The 17,507-nt window shown below is 34.5% G+C and overlaps 1 protein-coding gene across 1 annotated transcript in view; it reads right to left on the bottom strand.

Moving 5' to 3' along the window:
- The window catches only part of Ide (Insulin degrading metalloproteinase), a 599,910-nt gene that overhangs the window by 264,814 nt on the left and 317,589 nt on the right, over positions 1 to 17,507 (bottom strand). The window contains exon 15 of the mRNA XM_090392302.1: positions 12,919 to 13,014. Coding sequence (XP_090248428.1) covers positions 12,919 to 13,014 — 96 coding nt within the window. The remainder of the gene's footprint in view (positions 1 to 12,918; positions 13,015 to 17,507) is intronic.

Raw genomic sequence — 17,507 nt, 5'->3', positions numbered from 1 at the left:
AAGTATGGTTGCATTAATTTACAAAATTATTTACAGTTATAATTATGTTCTGATGATACTGGTTAGAAAACTAGCAAAATATTAGTGAGCTTAATAAATATATTTTTTCACTCTCTTGTTGTTGTTTATACTGTAAAACATTATTATCAACTGTACAGCACCCATGGACATATCTAATTGTATCTACAGATATGTCCATGGGCACTGTACAAAAACTTACCCACAATGAGTCAGTGGCTGAAGAGAATCTGTGAGAGAGGATTTGTCCATCAACCAGGCTGTTGATTTACTTGATGTTCTCTGAAGAGCATCAAGTAAAGAGGTCTTGCATCATCAATCTGAGAGCAGAATTCCAAGCTTGGGGAATTTGAGATTTGTGCTCGATTTTAAAATTTTGAATTGGATTTTTTTTTAAATTATTTATTTATTATGTTATTCTTTATTAAACACTTGGTAACTTACAAGTATTTTTGTTTGTTTTTATAATGAAAATTATACCTGCTTATTGTTTTAAATGTAAAATGAACATAAATTTGATTTATTTTTCTAGAAATCTTTATGATTGTTATTTAATAAATAATGGATCTTAGAGATAAATTAAAGATTTAATGTTATACATAAGTTTAAAAAACTGCAATGATGATATATATGTATATTATAACACAAAGGACATGGTTGAAGGTTAAAAAATTCTTAATACCTTAACATGTTCACAACAGGGTGATCAGCATTCTCTCAATAGCATGCTAACCATCTGGGTAGATGAGAGAAAACATTGTGTTGTCACTCAGCAATTTCATGCTTACATATTGGCAGATTCACCACAAACTGTGATGGTTTTTCAATTGCAATTAAATCTGCATGTGTGTGTGTGTGTGGGGGGGGGGTTATTTTAGGATATATTATAAAAAAGTAATTAATGAGAATGCTACGTTTCATTGGTATATTTGAATCAATAAAAGTTGTAAATACACGAACCACCATTAACAAGCCACATAAGAATGGGAAAGGAAGAGATATATAAGGAAGAGAAAGAACAGTTGTGAATACAAATATTTTCATTACTTCATCATCATCATCATCATCAAATTCCTGCCATGTCTCCTCAGGGGGGTGTACAGGATATGATAGTACTACATGAAAAATTTACATCATTACTAATTTCCTATCTACAATTTTCCTCCAAACCAGTCTGTTAACTGTGAAGACTTCAACATTATCAGATCTTATATTTCTATCTTCTAAGGCACTTTTTACTTATCAATCCACCTATATTTTGGTCTTCCTCTGGGTCTTTTTCCTGCCAACCTGGGAGAGAACACTTGTTTTGCTAATCTTTCCTCTCCCATTCTGTTTATGTGACCATACCACCTGAGATTAGCTCTGCTAACGCATTCCTGGATGCTGACAATGTCAAGTTCTTTCCTAATATTCTTGTTTTTAATATGATATTGCCATTGATGCCATCTGTTCATGCCTCTAATCTTTCTCAGGACTCTCCTATCTGTGGTCTCTAGTCTTGAGTCAAGTGTTTTAATTCTGACCCAACTCTCAGATCCATAAGTTAAAATCGGTTTGAACACTGTCTTGTATACAGCTAATTTAGTGTTCCGACTAACTTTTCTCTTATTCCATATGAACTTATTCAATTGACTTCCTACCAAACCAGCTTTGCTGGTTCTGTTGTCTATTTCTATATTTAATTTACCATCTTCACTAAAAATCATGCCTAAGTAGCTGAAATGTTTTTTCACTTGTTCCACAGGTTTTCCATTCACAACACAGTTGACATTTTCAATGATCCTGCCTATTTTCATTGTCTTTGTCTTTTTATTGCTGACCTTCATACCATATCTATTACAACAGCTATTCAATTTAGTCAGAGAATCTTGCAGACTTGTAGCGGATTTATATACACGTATAACATCATCCGCATAAAGCAAAGAGCTGACATTAACATCTCCAATTTTGATATCATGTTTAATACCACTTTCCTTCATAATGTGATCCATATAGATAATGAATAACAGAGGGGATAATGTACATCCTTGTCTCACACCAAATTTAACATTAAACCATCTTCCTGTACTTCCTTCAATTCTAACTGCTGACATACAACTCGAATAAAGACTAAGTATTGCTTGATATAATGTCCCATTGACACCATATAACTGTAGCGTATTGAACAGCTTCTCTCTTGGCACCTTGTCATATGCCTTTTCCAAATCTACAAAACTTAAATACAGATCTTTATTATATTCCCATGCTTTCTCGACTATTTGTCGTAAAGTGAAGATCTGATCCTGACAGCCTCTATTTGGCCTGAATCCAGCCTGTTCTTCACCAAGCTTTTCTTCCACAATTCTTCTCAACCGTTTCTCAAGTATACTTGCATAGATCTTCCCAGGAAGACTCAGTAGGGAAATACCTCTGTAATTCTCACATTCAGTTTTATTTCCCCTTTTATATATGGGTACTATGAGAGCTCTACTCCAATCATTGGGAATTCGTCCCTCTGTCCAGGCTTTCTGAACTATGCAGTGCAGCCACTGTAACACTCTTATACCACCATACTTCAGCATTTCTGGTCGAATATCATCTACCCCTGCTGCCTTTTCACATTTCAAGCATTTGATGGCTTTTTCTACTTCAAGTATGGATATGTATTCCTGACTGCATGCCTGTTGAGTGCTTTTTACCACTGTGCTATCACTGCTTGTTTCATTTAGCAATTTTTCGAATTAATTACTCCATACTTCAAGGATATCTTTTTCTCCTGTTTTCATGTCACCTTTATCATCTCTAACTCCTTTTACAGCACTCTTTCCTCCATTTCTAAGCTTCTTCAATAACCTGAATATTTTGCCACCTTCTTGACATTTATTTTCTATATTCTTGCCAAACTCCTCCCATGACTTTTGTTTAGCTAGTTTTACGCAGTGTTTAGCTTTCATATATTTGTCTCTGTATTCTCTAAGAGCACGAGATGACTTATTTGCCAGGAACTTTTGATATGCTTTCTTCTTTTTCTTAACTGCCTTTTTAACTTCCTGTGTCCACCAGGGAGTTCTGATTTTTTTTATCCTTGCAGACAACCTCACCACATGCCTCTCTGGCAGAATCAATCAATGTTTTCTTCAGAGTTTGCCACTGAGTCTCCAAGGTTTGATTACTGTTCTCAAACTCTTTCATTTTTTTCTTCAATAATCTTTGTGTATTTTAGTCTACAGTTCACATCTGAGAGCTGCTCAACTTTTATTCGCTTTAAAACTTTCTTACATATCATTCTTTTCAATATGAAATTCAATTTTATCCTGCTCAAGACTAAATAGTGATCACTTCCAATTTCAAATCCTCTATACACTCTGGTGTCCTGCACCAGGGAGAAAACATCACTATCAACAATAACATAGTCAATGAGACTTTTCTTATTCTTTGCCTCTTCTCTCCATGTGAATTTGTGCACATTTTTATGTTGGAACATGGTGTTAGTAATAACCAATCCATGTCCTGAGCAGAAATCCAACAGATATTTGCCATTATTATTAGCTTTGCTCTTTTCTCCAAATTTTCCCAAAATATTTTTGTATGTCTCACAATCATTTCCTACTCTGCTATTTAGATCCCCAACAAGGACCAACTTTTCCTTTTTCATTGTGTCAGTTGCTTTTTCTCAAGCATGAAAAAATTCCTCCACTTCTACCTTAGTAGAACCTTCTGTGGGACCATAGGCACAAATAAGTCTCATTGTTCAGTTCCCTATTCTCATATTTGCCCACATTACTCTACTTGAGACTGGCTGCCATTCAAGAAGATTAGCCTCGTATTTTGTGTTGAATACTATGGCTACTCCTTTTCCTTGATTGTCATTGCCTGAATATAACATTTTGTATTTATTGCTCAGAAAGATCTCACCAGTTTTTGTCTTTTTTGTTTCAGTCACCCCTATTATGTCGATCTGGTACTTATCTAATTCCTCAGCTAGCTCCATTTCTTTGCCATTCAGGCTTCTTATGTTGATAGTACCAATCTTTAACTCTGGTGATGTTGAGTTGGGGGTTTGTTTTCAGATTTGTTCCAGTAGCTGACTTTTTGCTGTTTGCCCTGGTTCCCTGGCGAAAACAACGGGGGCCTTGTTTAACCGGGCGACGCCCCAGCCGGCATGAAATTTTGTCATGTTGTACCATCATTTTTTATTTCGGTTTAACCAATAAGAATACAATTTGGTCGGCTAAATCCCAAATTTCCAGCCCATCCTCGTTCCTTCAGTATCCAAATAGATACCCAACAGGGTGCATCACGAGAAGGTGAGGATTGGACATTAGGTCAGAAGCGCTGGTCGGTTCTCCACATTCCTTTAAAGTCTATGTGGAGGTCTCCTCTCAGTTATACAGCTTTGACCCTTAAGCACCCCAAGAGATTTATATTAAAAATTAAATACTGCAAATTATGGTCTTCCAGGTCTCTCTATCTTGAGCTAAATGGTAGATGTCAGATAGAGTTTTGCAGTTCAGCCTACTGATGGTTTCACATATACATTGCCAAAATTGTTTGCATGGTCTTCCTCTACTGCGTTTGCCATCTTCTGGTTTGTACGTGATGAGGGATTTCAAAAAGGGCAAGACTTCAGAATGTCTGAATTGATGCCCAAGCCATCTGAGTTGTCGTTTTTTGACTATATTGATGAGTGGTTCTTGCTTAGCCAGATTTGCACAGCAGAGTTAGTGACACGGTCCATCCAGGTGTATCCAAGGATCAGTCTGAGACATGTAGTTCCAAAGGAGTTAATTAGATCTGTAGTTTCTTTCGTGCTTATTGTCCTTATTTGAGAACCATACAAGAAGATGAATGATATATGCACATAAACATAAGAAAGATATTTAATTGACCAAATATTTTGGTCTGGAAATAGCAGACCATCCTCAGTGGTATTACAAGAACAGTTTTAAAAAAAAATACAAGCTAGAATACTAACAATAGATCGTTTTCCCAGATTTTTGATATAGATATACAGTCATTACGATTCAGGTTGGGATGATGGAGCAAGGCCTCCACGCTTTATAAGAAGATGGATCTACTGGTTGCATGGTATAGTTTTAATTTCGTCTTTAATGATACTAATGGTGATTTCTAGATGGGGCAGAGTTTGTTATAGAAGACCAGAGCCAACTGTTTACGTTTTCTGATATCATTTTCTGCATTGCTAATGTACGATCCAAGGTATTGAAAGTCCTTTCCTCTTTCTAAGGGTTTATTGTTGATATGGAGTATAAGTTTTCATACTTATACTCCATATCAACCTATTGAGAATACTTTTGGACTTTTTTGATGTTGATCTTCAGACCAATAAATTTAACCAATGCCTCTAGTAGACTGAGATGTTTTCGTGCATTTGTTGGTTCGGTATCAATAAGTACATCATCATCAGCAAAGCTAAAATCAGTTATTTGCATGGTGTGGGTGGATGTTTTAATGTTAAAACCAAGACCTTCTGTGTTGATGGTCCAGAAGATATAGCCCAAGCATATTAAAAACAAATAAGGTGCAGGGCTCCTGTTGTCACTGGAAATGATCCAATGTTTCTGTTTTAAAGATTACTGTAGCATTGTAATCTTTATAAGGCACTGAGATTGCTTGTATGAGTTTTGAGGGTATACCACAGAAGCTAAGTATTTTAAACATTGCTTCTCTATTAATGGAGTCAAAAGCTTTTTTGAAGTCTATAAAGGTTAAAATGAGTGGTAAATTTTTATCACATGAACCTTCTATTATTCTTCTGAGGCAATGTATCTTTCTATTGTACATCATTCTTTTTAGAAATCCAGATTGGTTTTTTCTTAAAAGTGGTGTTAAGTAAGGTTTTATTCTATTGAGTATCATCCTATTTTAGATTTTAACTGTTGACAGCAAAGTAATACTTCTGTAGTTATCCATTCTATTAACTCTTTCTTTTAAGGTTACAAGATGATCAGCATTCATATTTACGAATTTAGGGACACAACACACGTGTTGATACGATTATTTTACTAATTATTAATAAAATAACACTTGCCGTTTCGACCCCTGTATTGAGGTCATCATCAGAAGGATACATGTGTATAGGGAACCAAGCTACATGCTCTTGTACTCTATAAAGGTGAATTAAATATATGCTGTTAATTAATCTGTTTCTTAGCCTAACCTCTAGTGATAATTAAATAAGATAAAATAAAATAAAATAAATAAAAAATAAAATAAAATAAAAGTTTTTAAAAATTAATAAAACAAATAAAAAACTACAATAAACTCTGCTAAAGTCCTCATGTACTAAAATTCTTCTGGATTTGTACAGTTCAGATTGTTATACTACGATTTACTTCAGGACTTGTACAGTTCAAGTTGCTATTGAACGTTAAGGGGCAGGGAGGAAAAACACTTCACCAAGTCTTCTTGTCGTGAGATTTTTATTTTTCTTTGGCTTGTTCTGGTTGCAATGGGTCCTCCACATTCTTGGAATGGTTAGGCCATCATTTTTGTTCAGATTTGGATTATGTTTGAGCATTTCACATGCTTCTTTAAATTTCCTCTCGAACCAGGTTTTGGTGCGGTGTAGGGACTTGGTATTTTTCCAATCAATTCTGTAGTATGTTTGAAGAGCATGGTCAGAAAGGCCAGTTTTTTCAAAATGGAGGTATTTAATGTGTCATTTGTGTTCGTCCTTCCTAATCGGGATGGTTCGCCCTGATCCCCCTATGTATGGTAGGTTACGTGTGCATTGTATTTTGTATACCCCTAGTTGGGCTAGGTGTGGAAGAGGATCTTTGGAAGAACTGAGTAGGTGTCTTAATTTTGTTCGGGATTTAAAAGTGGTTTTGATGTTGTATTTGTGTAGTGTTCTGTCTATTTTTTCAGAAATGCCTCTAATATAAGGTGTGGCAACAGCATTCTTGAAATCTTTTTTGTTTTTACTAGTATCTCAGTGGAGGATCTTGTGAATAGTTTTTTTACTGTATTCATTTTTTATAAATGTATGGTTGATGAAGTTATATTCCTGGTTTAGAGCTTGTTCATTTGAACAAATAGTTTGAGCTCTGTGCTTAAGGATGCTTATGACACCTAGTTTTTGTGTTGGGTGGTGATACGAATTTTAGTGTATGTACTGGCCTGTGTGTGTAGGTTTGCGGTAGACTGAGAAGGAGAGACAACCTGAGGGAAGATGTGTGATGAGTGTGTCTAGGAATAGAAGAGAGTTGTTTTTTTCCATTTCAATTTCAATTCACCATTGAAATCACAACATCAAAACCACCTTTAAATCCCCGACAAAATTAAGTGTTCTCAGTTTTTCCAAAGATCCTCTTCCACAACTAGCCCACCCCAGGGGTATACAAAATGCAATGCACATGTAACCTACCATACATAGGGGGAACAGGGTGAACCATCCCAATTAGGAAGGATGAACACAAACGAAACATTAAATACCTCCATTTTGGAAAAACCGGCCTTTCCGACCAGGCACTCCAAACATACCACAGAATTGATTGGAAAAATATCAAGTCCTTACACCGCACCAAAACCTGGTTCAAGAGGAAATTTAAAGAAACATGTGAAATGCTCAAACATAATCCAAATCTGAACAAAAATGATGGCCTAACCATTCCAAGAATGTGGAGGACCCATTGCAACCAGAACAAGCCAAAGAAAAATAAAAATCTCACTACAAGAAGACTTGGTGACGTGTTCCCCCCCCTTAACATTCAATAGCAACTTGAACTGTACAAGTCCTGAAGTAAATCGTAGTATAACAATCTGAACTGTACAAATCCAGAAGAATTTTAGTACATGAGGACTTTAGCAGAGTTTATTGTAGTTTTTTATTTGTTTTATTAATTTTTAAAAACTTTTATTTTATTTATTTTTATTTTATTTTATCTTATTTAATTATCATTAGAAAAGCAGACAGAATGATGCAAGTTGCAACTGCTTGCTACAGAGAAGTTTATGCAGAAAAAAAAAGGAAATCTATGCAGACTAAGTTGGACATAATGCATAAATTTGTAAAGAAGGCAAGTCATGCTGTCATCTCATCCTCTGAAGATAAACCTAGCTCTTACACCAGTCATTCATTCTAATGAATCATCTTGTAATTGAATTTGAAAAATTTGTTGTTGACTTAGCCTTTTCTATGCCCTCCGATGAAGAGCATAATGCCATAAATGAATCATCCAATTAATGAAGCAGTAGCTCTGAAGACGAGGTCTATTGACTCTTACATCCCGTTTTCATCTGATTATTTTACTAGTAAGTGCACAAAAATTTTATGTTAAAATTTTACATTTTATTAACCCATAAATATAGAGCAAAATTAGATAAAAAAAAACATAAGCAAATAGACCACACATTTCAGCATTCGGGCAAAGTTAATTGTTAACATATCTTTATGATTGTTAGTAAATTCTGACTTACATTGCAATTGTCAGAACAGAATTCTGTCGTAAGTCAAGGACTGTCTATATTAAAGTTCTGAAGAAAATGAAAGTACATTTGACATCAGTGACAGAATCATATTAAAACTGAGAATATTAGAGAGGCGCTCGACACTGGTATCATTCAAGTGTATAAGTGGAACCATCATAAAGCAATATGGCACTCAAAAAATAAGCAGAGGAAAGTTAACAGATGTATGGAAGAATGTTCCAAAGGAAGATCAAGAACTGATTCAATTAACAATCCTTAAAAGAGGAAAACATAAGATATGAACAAAACTTGGAGCCCTAAAAAAAAATAACTGATTAATGTGGAAGGATACTGTTGATGTTAGATGTAGCAAACTTAATTATGCAGTGCTACATGCATGAATATTTTAATATTTTTGGGTGGTTAATGAATTTCAGTTCCTGATATAAGACTATCACCCTGATATGGATTAAGGTAGCTTCTTGTTTGACAAGAGGTTATGGAGGAGATACAGAATAGAGATTATGCTTCAGCAGCCTGAGAAATATAAGGCATAGTCTAAGAAGTGACAAGTATAGTCAGGAAATAGAAATCAGCATATGAAAGGAGACTGACCAAAACATTAAGCAAAACCCTATAGAATTCTAGAGTTACTAGTAGAACAAAAGGTGAATATGGAAGACTGACTTTAGTTGCTGGAGATGGAACGAAGGTCACATTTGGTGTAGATGTAGTAGAAATGTTCACTGTCATGTAGGGGTATTAAGAGTGGTGCTGAATAACAAAAGAAAGAAGAGAGATTGACAGTTGAGCAAGGGAATGTACTTAGAATATTATGTAATCTGGATGTTAATAAGGCTGTGAGAGTGATTGGGATACTTTCATTTTAAATGCATTTTACACAAATTATGGAGTCTACAACTGTGTTATAAATAATTATTTTAATTTCCTGAAGTTTCAACCTTCACATTAAGGTCACTGCCATGTATATGAGGATTGTTTGAAAAGTTTGGTAGAAAAATAAGTTAAACATATTTTTTTTGGAAAAAATCACCTTTATTTCTCAACATAATCTTCACCGAGGTCTACACATTTGGTCCAGCGACATCATTTGACATCACAGCCTTGATGACATCCTGTTCGAAGAAAATTTTCCCATCAAGCCAAATTTTTAAGTTTGGGAACAAGAAGTAATCACATGGGACCAAGTCCAGGGAATACGGTGGAAGTGAAACCAATTCGAACTTCAATTCATGCAATTTTGCCATTGCAACAGCTGATGTGTGGGATGGTGCACTGTCTTGATGAAACAGCACTTTTTCATGCGCTAATCTTGGCTGTTTTTTCTTCAGTTCTTCTTTTAAATGGTCCAACAATGATGCATAATAGACTTCTATTATTATCTTACCCTTTTCCAAATAGTCTATCATGATAATTCCTTGGGAATTCCAAAAAAACAGTGGCTATCACCTTCCCAGCTGACAAAACGGTCTCTGCTTTTTTCTTTCAGTGCTCTTTCACCAGACATTGTCCATTGTTTTGACTGCTGCTTGGACTAAGGTGTGTAGTGGTGGATCCAAGTTTTGTCTACAGTCACGAATCGACACAAAAATCCTGCAAATTGTGATTAAACATTGCCAAACACTGAGTTGAAATATCTTTTCGTATGCGTTTTTGATTGGCAGCCAACAATCATGGCACCTATCGTGCACACAGCTTTTCCATGTGCAATTTTTTGTGCAGGATATTATACACCCATTCAGTTGAGATGCCTACAATCTCAGCAATCTATGGATTTTGTCAATCATTTCCTTCGTAGCAACTTCAGTCAGGCATCCGGAGCATACTTAATCTTCGATGGACTTATGACCATGTTTAAACTCATTTATCCAAAAATAAATAGTCTTGAATGCTGGTGCATAGTCCCTATGAACTGCATCTAACTTGGCTTTGATCTGTGTGGCCGTCCACTTCTTCAAATAAAAGTGTTTTATCACTGCACGAAACTCATTTTTCTCCATTTTTATGAAAAATGCAAACACGATTATTTTAAATGTTTGCCTCCGCTTCGCACGTAGCTAAAATTTTGACAGGGGGTCATGAAAAAGATGATAGTGCCGACACTGGTATGAATGAACGAATTGTGTCGCTGTTTATTGAAAATTTACCAAACTTTTCAGACAACCCTCGTATTACAGGAATGTGCAAAAGAGAGGGTATGCCCCTTGGCTTTGTGTTTAACAGAAGTGTGGCAATAGGAACACTCCTAGAAGAATGAAAAAGGACAAAAAAAAGTGCTACATAAGGGAATAACCAAGTTAGTAGTGTCCAACTACAGGTCAGTGTGTATATGATGTGTTAGTGGTGAAGGTATTAGAGAGGCTGGTTTTAGACAGAATACTAAGCTAGATTGATGAGAATGGAAATCTTTCAGGAGAGAGAGCAGTATGGATTTGTTAAGGGGTGGTCTTACTTTAGTAACTTGGTTACATTTTATAATAGGGCGACTAGTGTACTGGACTGAGGAGGTCTTATATGGTGAATTATCTGGACTTTGCTAAATCATTTGATAGAGTATCACATGATAAACTACTGTTGAAACTGAACAGGATGGGGATGGATAGTCAGCTTGTAAATTATTACAGGGATGATTGACAGATAGGAGATGGCATGTTGGGTATGAGGTGCAATGTCCCATATAAAAAGGAAGATGACAAGTGAGGGAGCACAGGATTTTGTTCTGGGACCATTGCTGTTGTTTACATATCAATGATATAATTCAGGATGTGCGAGGAGATATTCAGTTGTGTGATGAAGCTAAATTAGGAAGAGCAATGTCAGAAAATTCACATGGCGATGTTGTAAGAGGACTGGAATATGTTGGAGCTCTAGGCTGAAAAATGGGGGGATGTCACTTCAATGTTTCTAAATGTAAAGTTATATACTTTAGTTAGAGAAGATGGAATGAGATCTAAGATGGGTAGGCATATTAAAGAAGGTACTGAATTCCTTATACAGGAAGACGACAGAACGAGAGGTCCACAAAGCACAAGCTTAATAATCTGGCTCACAGAGTACTGTGTCAAGTGAAATCATCCACAACAAGTATAGGGGGGAAGCAGCTACTATATAAGATTATCAAGGTTAGTATGAGCTAACTCCAGACTATGTTAAGTACATGGAACATACTGCAACAAAAAATCATGCTCACAAAAAAAATGCCTATGGCTTCTAAGGTAGCGTTAATTTGGACATTCTGAAAAGTGATATAGTCATCCACAAGGAGAGTGACTGCTATGAACAGGTCTATCTCCAGTTGTTCTTATGAATAACAGTAAAAGACCATAAAGGTAGGATCCTCATTGAATTTTAAATGTCCTGCAAAAAGAAAGAAAATCTTTGACAATCAATATTTTGGCAGAATCCACAGAATCCAATTCCATAGTAAGAATTTGCCTATTCTTTTGACTTTGCCATTATGGATCTAACAGTAATCTTGTTGAGTGTTGCTAACATCATGGCCAGGCTTGTTGGCTGGGTGGTTAGAGTATTGGCTCTCCAGCCAAGAGGCTGTGGATTCAAATCCCACCAAGGGCATGGATGCTTGTGATTGTCCTACTAGCAAATTACCATATGTACTGCTATGACCTGTGTCATGGTGCAGTAAGAACTTTGATCTCTTTGCACCATAAAAAAAAAAAAAAAAAAAAAAAAAAAATCAAAGTAACGTGTTACTATAAAGAATATCACCAGAATATAGTTTTTATTTTCTTTTGTGTAAATTTTAAATGGAGTTGGAAGACTTTCCCAGCAAAAATATCTGTGCACACAAATAATTCATTGCGGTATTTGTAAGGTGAGTGATTAACATAATGGACAGATATCTATCGTTTATCATGGAGGTTACCTCATTGTTAATATTACGCTCTCAGAATTTTGTAAATTAACATAACACTAGTGATTACACCTGGAATTCAACATTCTGATCACCTCTGTATTATGTAGTATAATCACTGTATGATTACTATCCAACCACAGATGCCAGATTGCCAAGAAGTCAATACATGTTGAAGAGGAGAAAGGAATAAAGTGATGTAGGAATTTATCATCAACATGCGAAAAATCATGTGCTTTATATGTAAAATTTTCCAATTGTTGTATCTATATAAAAAAAAAAAAAAAGAATTAAGTGATTCAAAATAAATTATTCTATTTTTTTTCTCTGTACAAGAAAAGATGAGGACAATCTGGTCTACCACATATGTTAAGTGGATTAATAAATACATTTGGTAAACAAAATACTTGAAATTTTATTTTTGTAAGTATGAAAAGGTTGGAATATGGCTTATTCCAACTTTATCCTGAGAAGAAAATACCTATACACTACTTATTTTACATAGTGCAACCAAATTTCTTAATAACACGCACACACAGTAATTATTTATTTTATATAGTGCAGCAAAACGTCTTAAAATTACATCATACCTCTGGTTCCCGAACGGCTAACTGAAAATTGGTTGGAATAAATTCATTTCGTGGAGGAAGTCTAAGGTTTTCATAAAGTCCACAGTTTTCCCATTTCTGGTAAATATAAATTAAATATTACTTAATATTATTATAATTTTAATTTATATAATATAATAATGTATTATTTAAAATTAATATTATAATAAAATTATATCTGGTAAATATAAAACACACACTTCTTTAAAATAGCATACATATTTTATATTATCATCATCAAATTCCTGACATGTACCCTCAAGGGGTGTATAGGATATGATAGTATTACACAAAAAACTTACATCATCACTAACTTATTTAGAATTTTCCACCAAATCAATCTGTTACCTGTCAAGACTACTACAACATTATTACTACAACATTAACAGATCTTATATTTCTGTCTTCTAAGGCACTTCTTACTGTATCAATCCTCCTACATCTTAGTCTTCCTCTGGGTCTTTTTCCCCAACTTGGCATAGAACACTTGTTTTGTTAATCATTCCTCTCCCAGTCTGTTTAAGTGACCACACTCTCCTGAGAATAGCTCTGCTAACACATTCTTAGATGCTAACAATGTCAAGTTCTTTCCTAATATCCTCGTATTTAATATGATATTGCCAGTGATACCATCTTTCTCAGGATTCTCATACCTGTGGTCTTTAGTTTTTGGTCAAGTATTTCATTTCTAACCCATGTGGTACAGAAGAAACCCAGTGATATATTTTTTGAACAATTAGCAGATGGTCCTCAAAACTGTCTGCCCAAAAAATAGAAGTAAATGGAATAAAAGAGGAAGACAAGAAGCTTATTCAATTAGTTTGAAAGATCAACACTGAACAAACATTGACTAGCATGCACTGTAGGTATAATTTTAAAAAGGGATAGACTAAACATATACAGTAGAGTTTTAGATTTCCAATTCTTTCTACATATAATTAATACATATAATAACAATAATTATAGATTAATAATAATATCTGAAAAACTGAGTTGTAGTTATCCATTGACCATCCGAGAATAACTCATTATGAATTGATATAGTTATGAAAGAAATTCCAAGAGAGTGGCTAAGCACACACTCTGTGCAATGTGCAACTAAAGCATTATTAATAATGCCATCCTTATATTTTTGATGTACCATTTTTCTGACAAAAATTGCTAGAAAATCTTGTGCACTTTGTTTTGGGAAAAATGAAAGAAAGAATACCATGAATAAGATTAGTTCTGAAAAGATCACGTCTCATGAAGAAAGAAATACAAGAGATTTGAAAAGAAATGTTATTTTATGCTACTTTTGATATTATTATTATTATTATGTGATACCTCCAGGGAGTCCAAGGACTCATCATGGAAGGGCACACTACTCTACTTCGCTAAATACATCTCATCCTCTCCACTATTACTTAATTCTCCAACTACGATATTACTATCATCAATGGCATCTATCACCCATTATCACCAACAACAGCATTTTTTGTCTGTAAATTGTGTGTGTTCTGAAGGCCAATTTGTCTGTATGTGGGATGAAAAACCTGAGTTTCCAAGAGAAAAAACCCTGCTACCACCATATAAGATCGGCCAACTCACCTTCAACTGAAAAAGCCAATATATAAGGATTCTCCTCATGAAAATGAGAATTAAACCCAGGTGTTTTCCAATCGAAGGGTGCAAAGTTCCACTATTCTTCCAATTGTGCTACGGCAGCTTCTTATGTAACTATAATTTTTTAAAGTAAAAAAAAATATTATGGTAAACGCTGCAAGCAAAATGGTTGGTACAACAATCAGAGCAATAATGAGTGGATAACCACAGAAATTTTAGAAACTTTATAAGAAAAAAGAGCTGCAAAAATACTATGAACAGAGAAAATATGACAATATAAAAGACTGAAAAGACAAAATACATAGAATGTGCAGATCTGCTAAAAAAATGCTTGGTTAGAAGAAAAAGCAAAAATATATGAAGCCAATAAAAATAATGATAGCAAAACTGTATATAAAATTATAAAAGCATTCACAAAAACATCCCTAAATAGACAACTAAAAATGAAAGATAAAATCAATATTGAAACTGGAACAGTTCAAAGATATTAAAAAAATGTGAAAAGAATATTACCAGATACTTTTCCAGAGAGAAGAATAGTGGAAAAATACAAAGGGACAGAAAGAGAAAAAGCACCATTCATAATAAAAGAAAAAATTTTAAATGCAATAAACCAAATGTACTCATCTAAATCAACTGGTTATATTGAACTTCCTACTAAACTGTGGAAATATGGTATAGGAGCCATCAATTTCCTGCTTGAACTTTTTAACTAAATACTACATACCGGTGAAATCCCAGATGACTGGAAGACAGGCATAATAATAAAATTCTCAAAAAGGAAGATAAATGAAGGTGTGAAAATTATAGACCCATAACAATGTTAAGTCATAGCTATAAAATTTTCACATGCATTATTCAAAATAGAATCCAGACTTTAATAATTTAGAAAATAGAAGATCAAACAGGATTCGGACCTGGAAGGTCTACTATAAACTATATTTTTATAGTTAACAGCCTGGCTGAAAAGTATTGGGCATATAACTTACTTATATACTGCAGTTTTATTGACTTCAAACAAGCATTTGATTCCACTGACAGGAACAAAACGATAAACATCTTAAAATCTATGATGCTAGATTCAGAACTTCAAACCTTTATTACGAATTATAATGATACCAAAGCAACTGTGAAATTTAATAAAATAAAAACAGACAAATTCAAAGTAGAAAAAGGAATCATGAAGGGCGGCCCACACTCACCAAATTTATCTATCTCGAAGAAATATGCACATCCATAGCTGAAGAACCAGGTCTACAAATAAATGGCACAAATATCAACCACATTAACTATGCAGATGATATATTATTCTTGCAGAATCTAAAGAACAATTGAAAAAACAATAAAAATTTTAAATGAAAATGCAAAACTTTTGGAAAGAAAATCAATCTAAGCAAAATTAAAACGAAAATAGGAAGAGATGAGGAAAAAAATCTCAGTACACTTAGAAAATCATATACTTGAACAAGTAAAGCAAATTACATATCATGACAGTCTCATTACTGGTCTAATATGAATAAATTAAACAAAATATGGAAAAATAGAAGCACTTCAAAAACGTTGAAATAAACCTCTTTAAAACCATTATTATACCTACAGCAACGTATGGAGCCGATGGACACTCAATCAGAAAGAAATACAGAAAATCAGAGCATCGAAATGAAATGCTTAAGAAAAATAAATAAGAACCATTGGTCAGAACACAAAATAAATGAGCAAGTCAAATATGAATTAAACTAGAGTGAAGATATCATAGCTATACTTCTTACACAGCAATTAAGATGGACACCTCCAGAGAATGTCCTTAAGAATGAAAGTAGTAAGTTCAATGTATGGAACTGATGAACACTCAATCAGAAACAGCAATTAAGATGGTTTGGACACCTCCAGAGAATGTCCTTTCAAAGATTACCATTTATAGTCTTGAATGGAATCAGTGGAGGAAGACAATCAAGAGGTAGACCAAAAAGAACTTGGCTACAGTCTTTGAAGGAAAGGTCACAATTATCAAGCTTCAGAGATGACAAAAATGGCCAGAGATAGTACTGGATGGCAAAGATTTACACATAAGGGACTCAAACCCATCATCTGACAGATGAGAAAAAAGAAAAAAAAAACACATTTTGACATCCATCAAGTCAACCATCTTGTTCTCAAAACTAGTTAATAATCCAGTCTCATATCCTATAACTTATACAACAGTTTCCCATGCCATATCATACCATGCTATTCTTTGCAAAATAGAGATTCTCTGCCAACCCATTTTGTGCAAGCTCTTCCAACTTTTCAACAATCTTCACCACTACCACTCCAAAGATAACGATAGGTCAATATAAGTCTTTACAACACTTTTATGCAATGTGATAATCATACATTCTTTTCACTCTGTGGAATATTTCCTATTCTAATACTCATATTATACAGCTTGGTCAAAGGAATATCCAGTTCAGATGAGCACTTTATACTTATTCAATTTATGCAACAGCTGTAGTATTCTCCTTCCTCCTCCAACACTTGGATTTCTTCATCAAATTGTGTCAAATCCATCCCCCCCCTCTACTGGCTTCCAACTTTGAGCAATATTGCACCACCGAACTTATGCAGACAAAATGCTCCAGTAAAAGAATAGAAAAAAATAAACAGCAATCCCCTGTTGCCGATACATGAAGACCTCCCATACATAAACATAAATCGCCTTAAATCCTGACAGTCTCCACTAATACTGGCTGAAGAACTAGTCAATAGCAATTTCAATGCTAATTTAAATTGGCTAGAAACTTGGAAAGAAAAATCGTCAGACTTAAGCAAGTATATCCTAACCAAAATCCGAAAAGGACTGAGCTTCCACGTCACCCATAGAAAAGCCTAAATAGGATATGCACAGGGCATGGTATCTGTGCAGCCAGCTTATACAAGTGGGGAAGATCACCTACACCCCAATGTGACTGTGGAGCCATAAATTAAAC

Source organism: Typopeltis vanoorti, chromosome 5 (genome assembly GCF_054136105.1).
Source record: "Typopeltis vanoorti isolate ZY-2024b chromosome 5, IOZ_Tvanoo_1.0, whole genome shotgun sequence".
NCBI lineage: Eukaryota > Metazoa > Arthropoda > Arachnida > Uropygi > Thelyphonidae > Typopeltis > Typopeltis vanoorti.
This window is presented reverse-complemented; position numbering and strand designations above follow the sequence as displayed.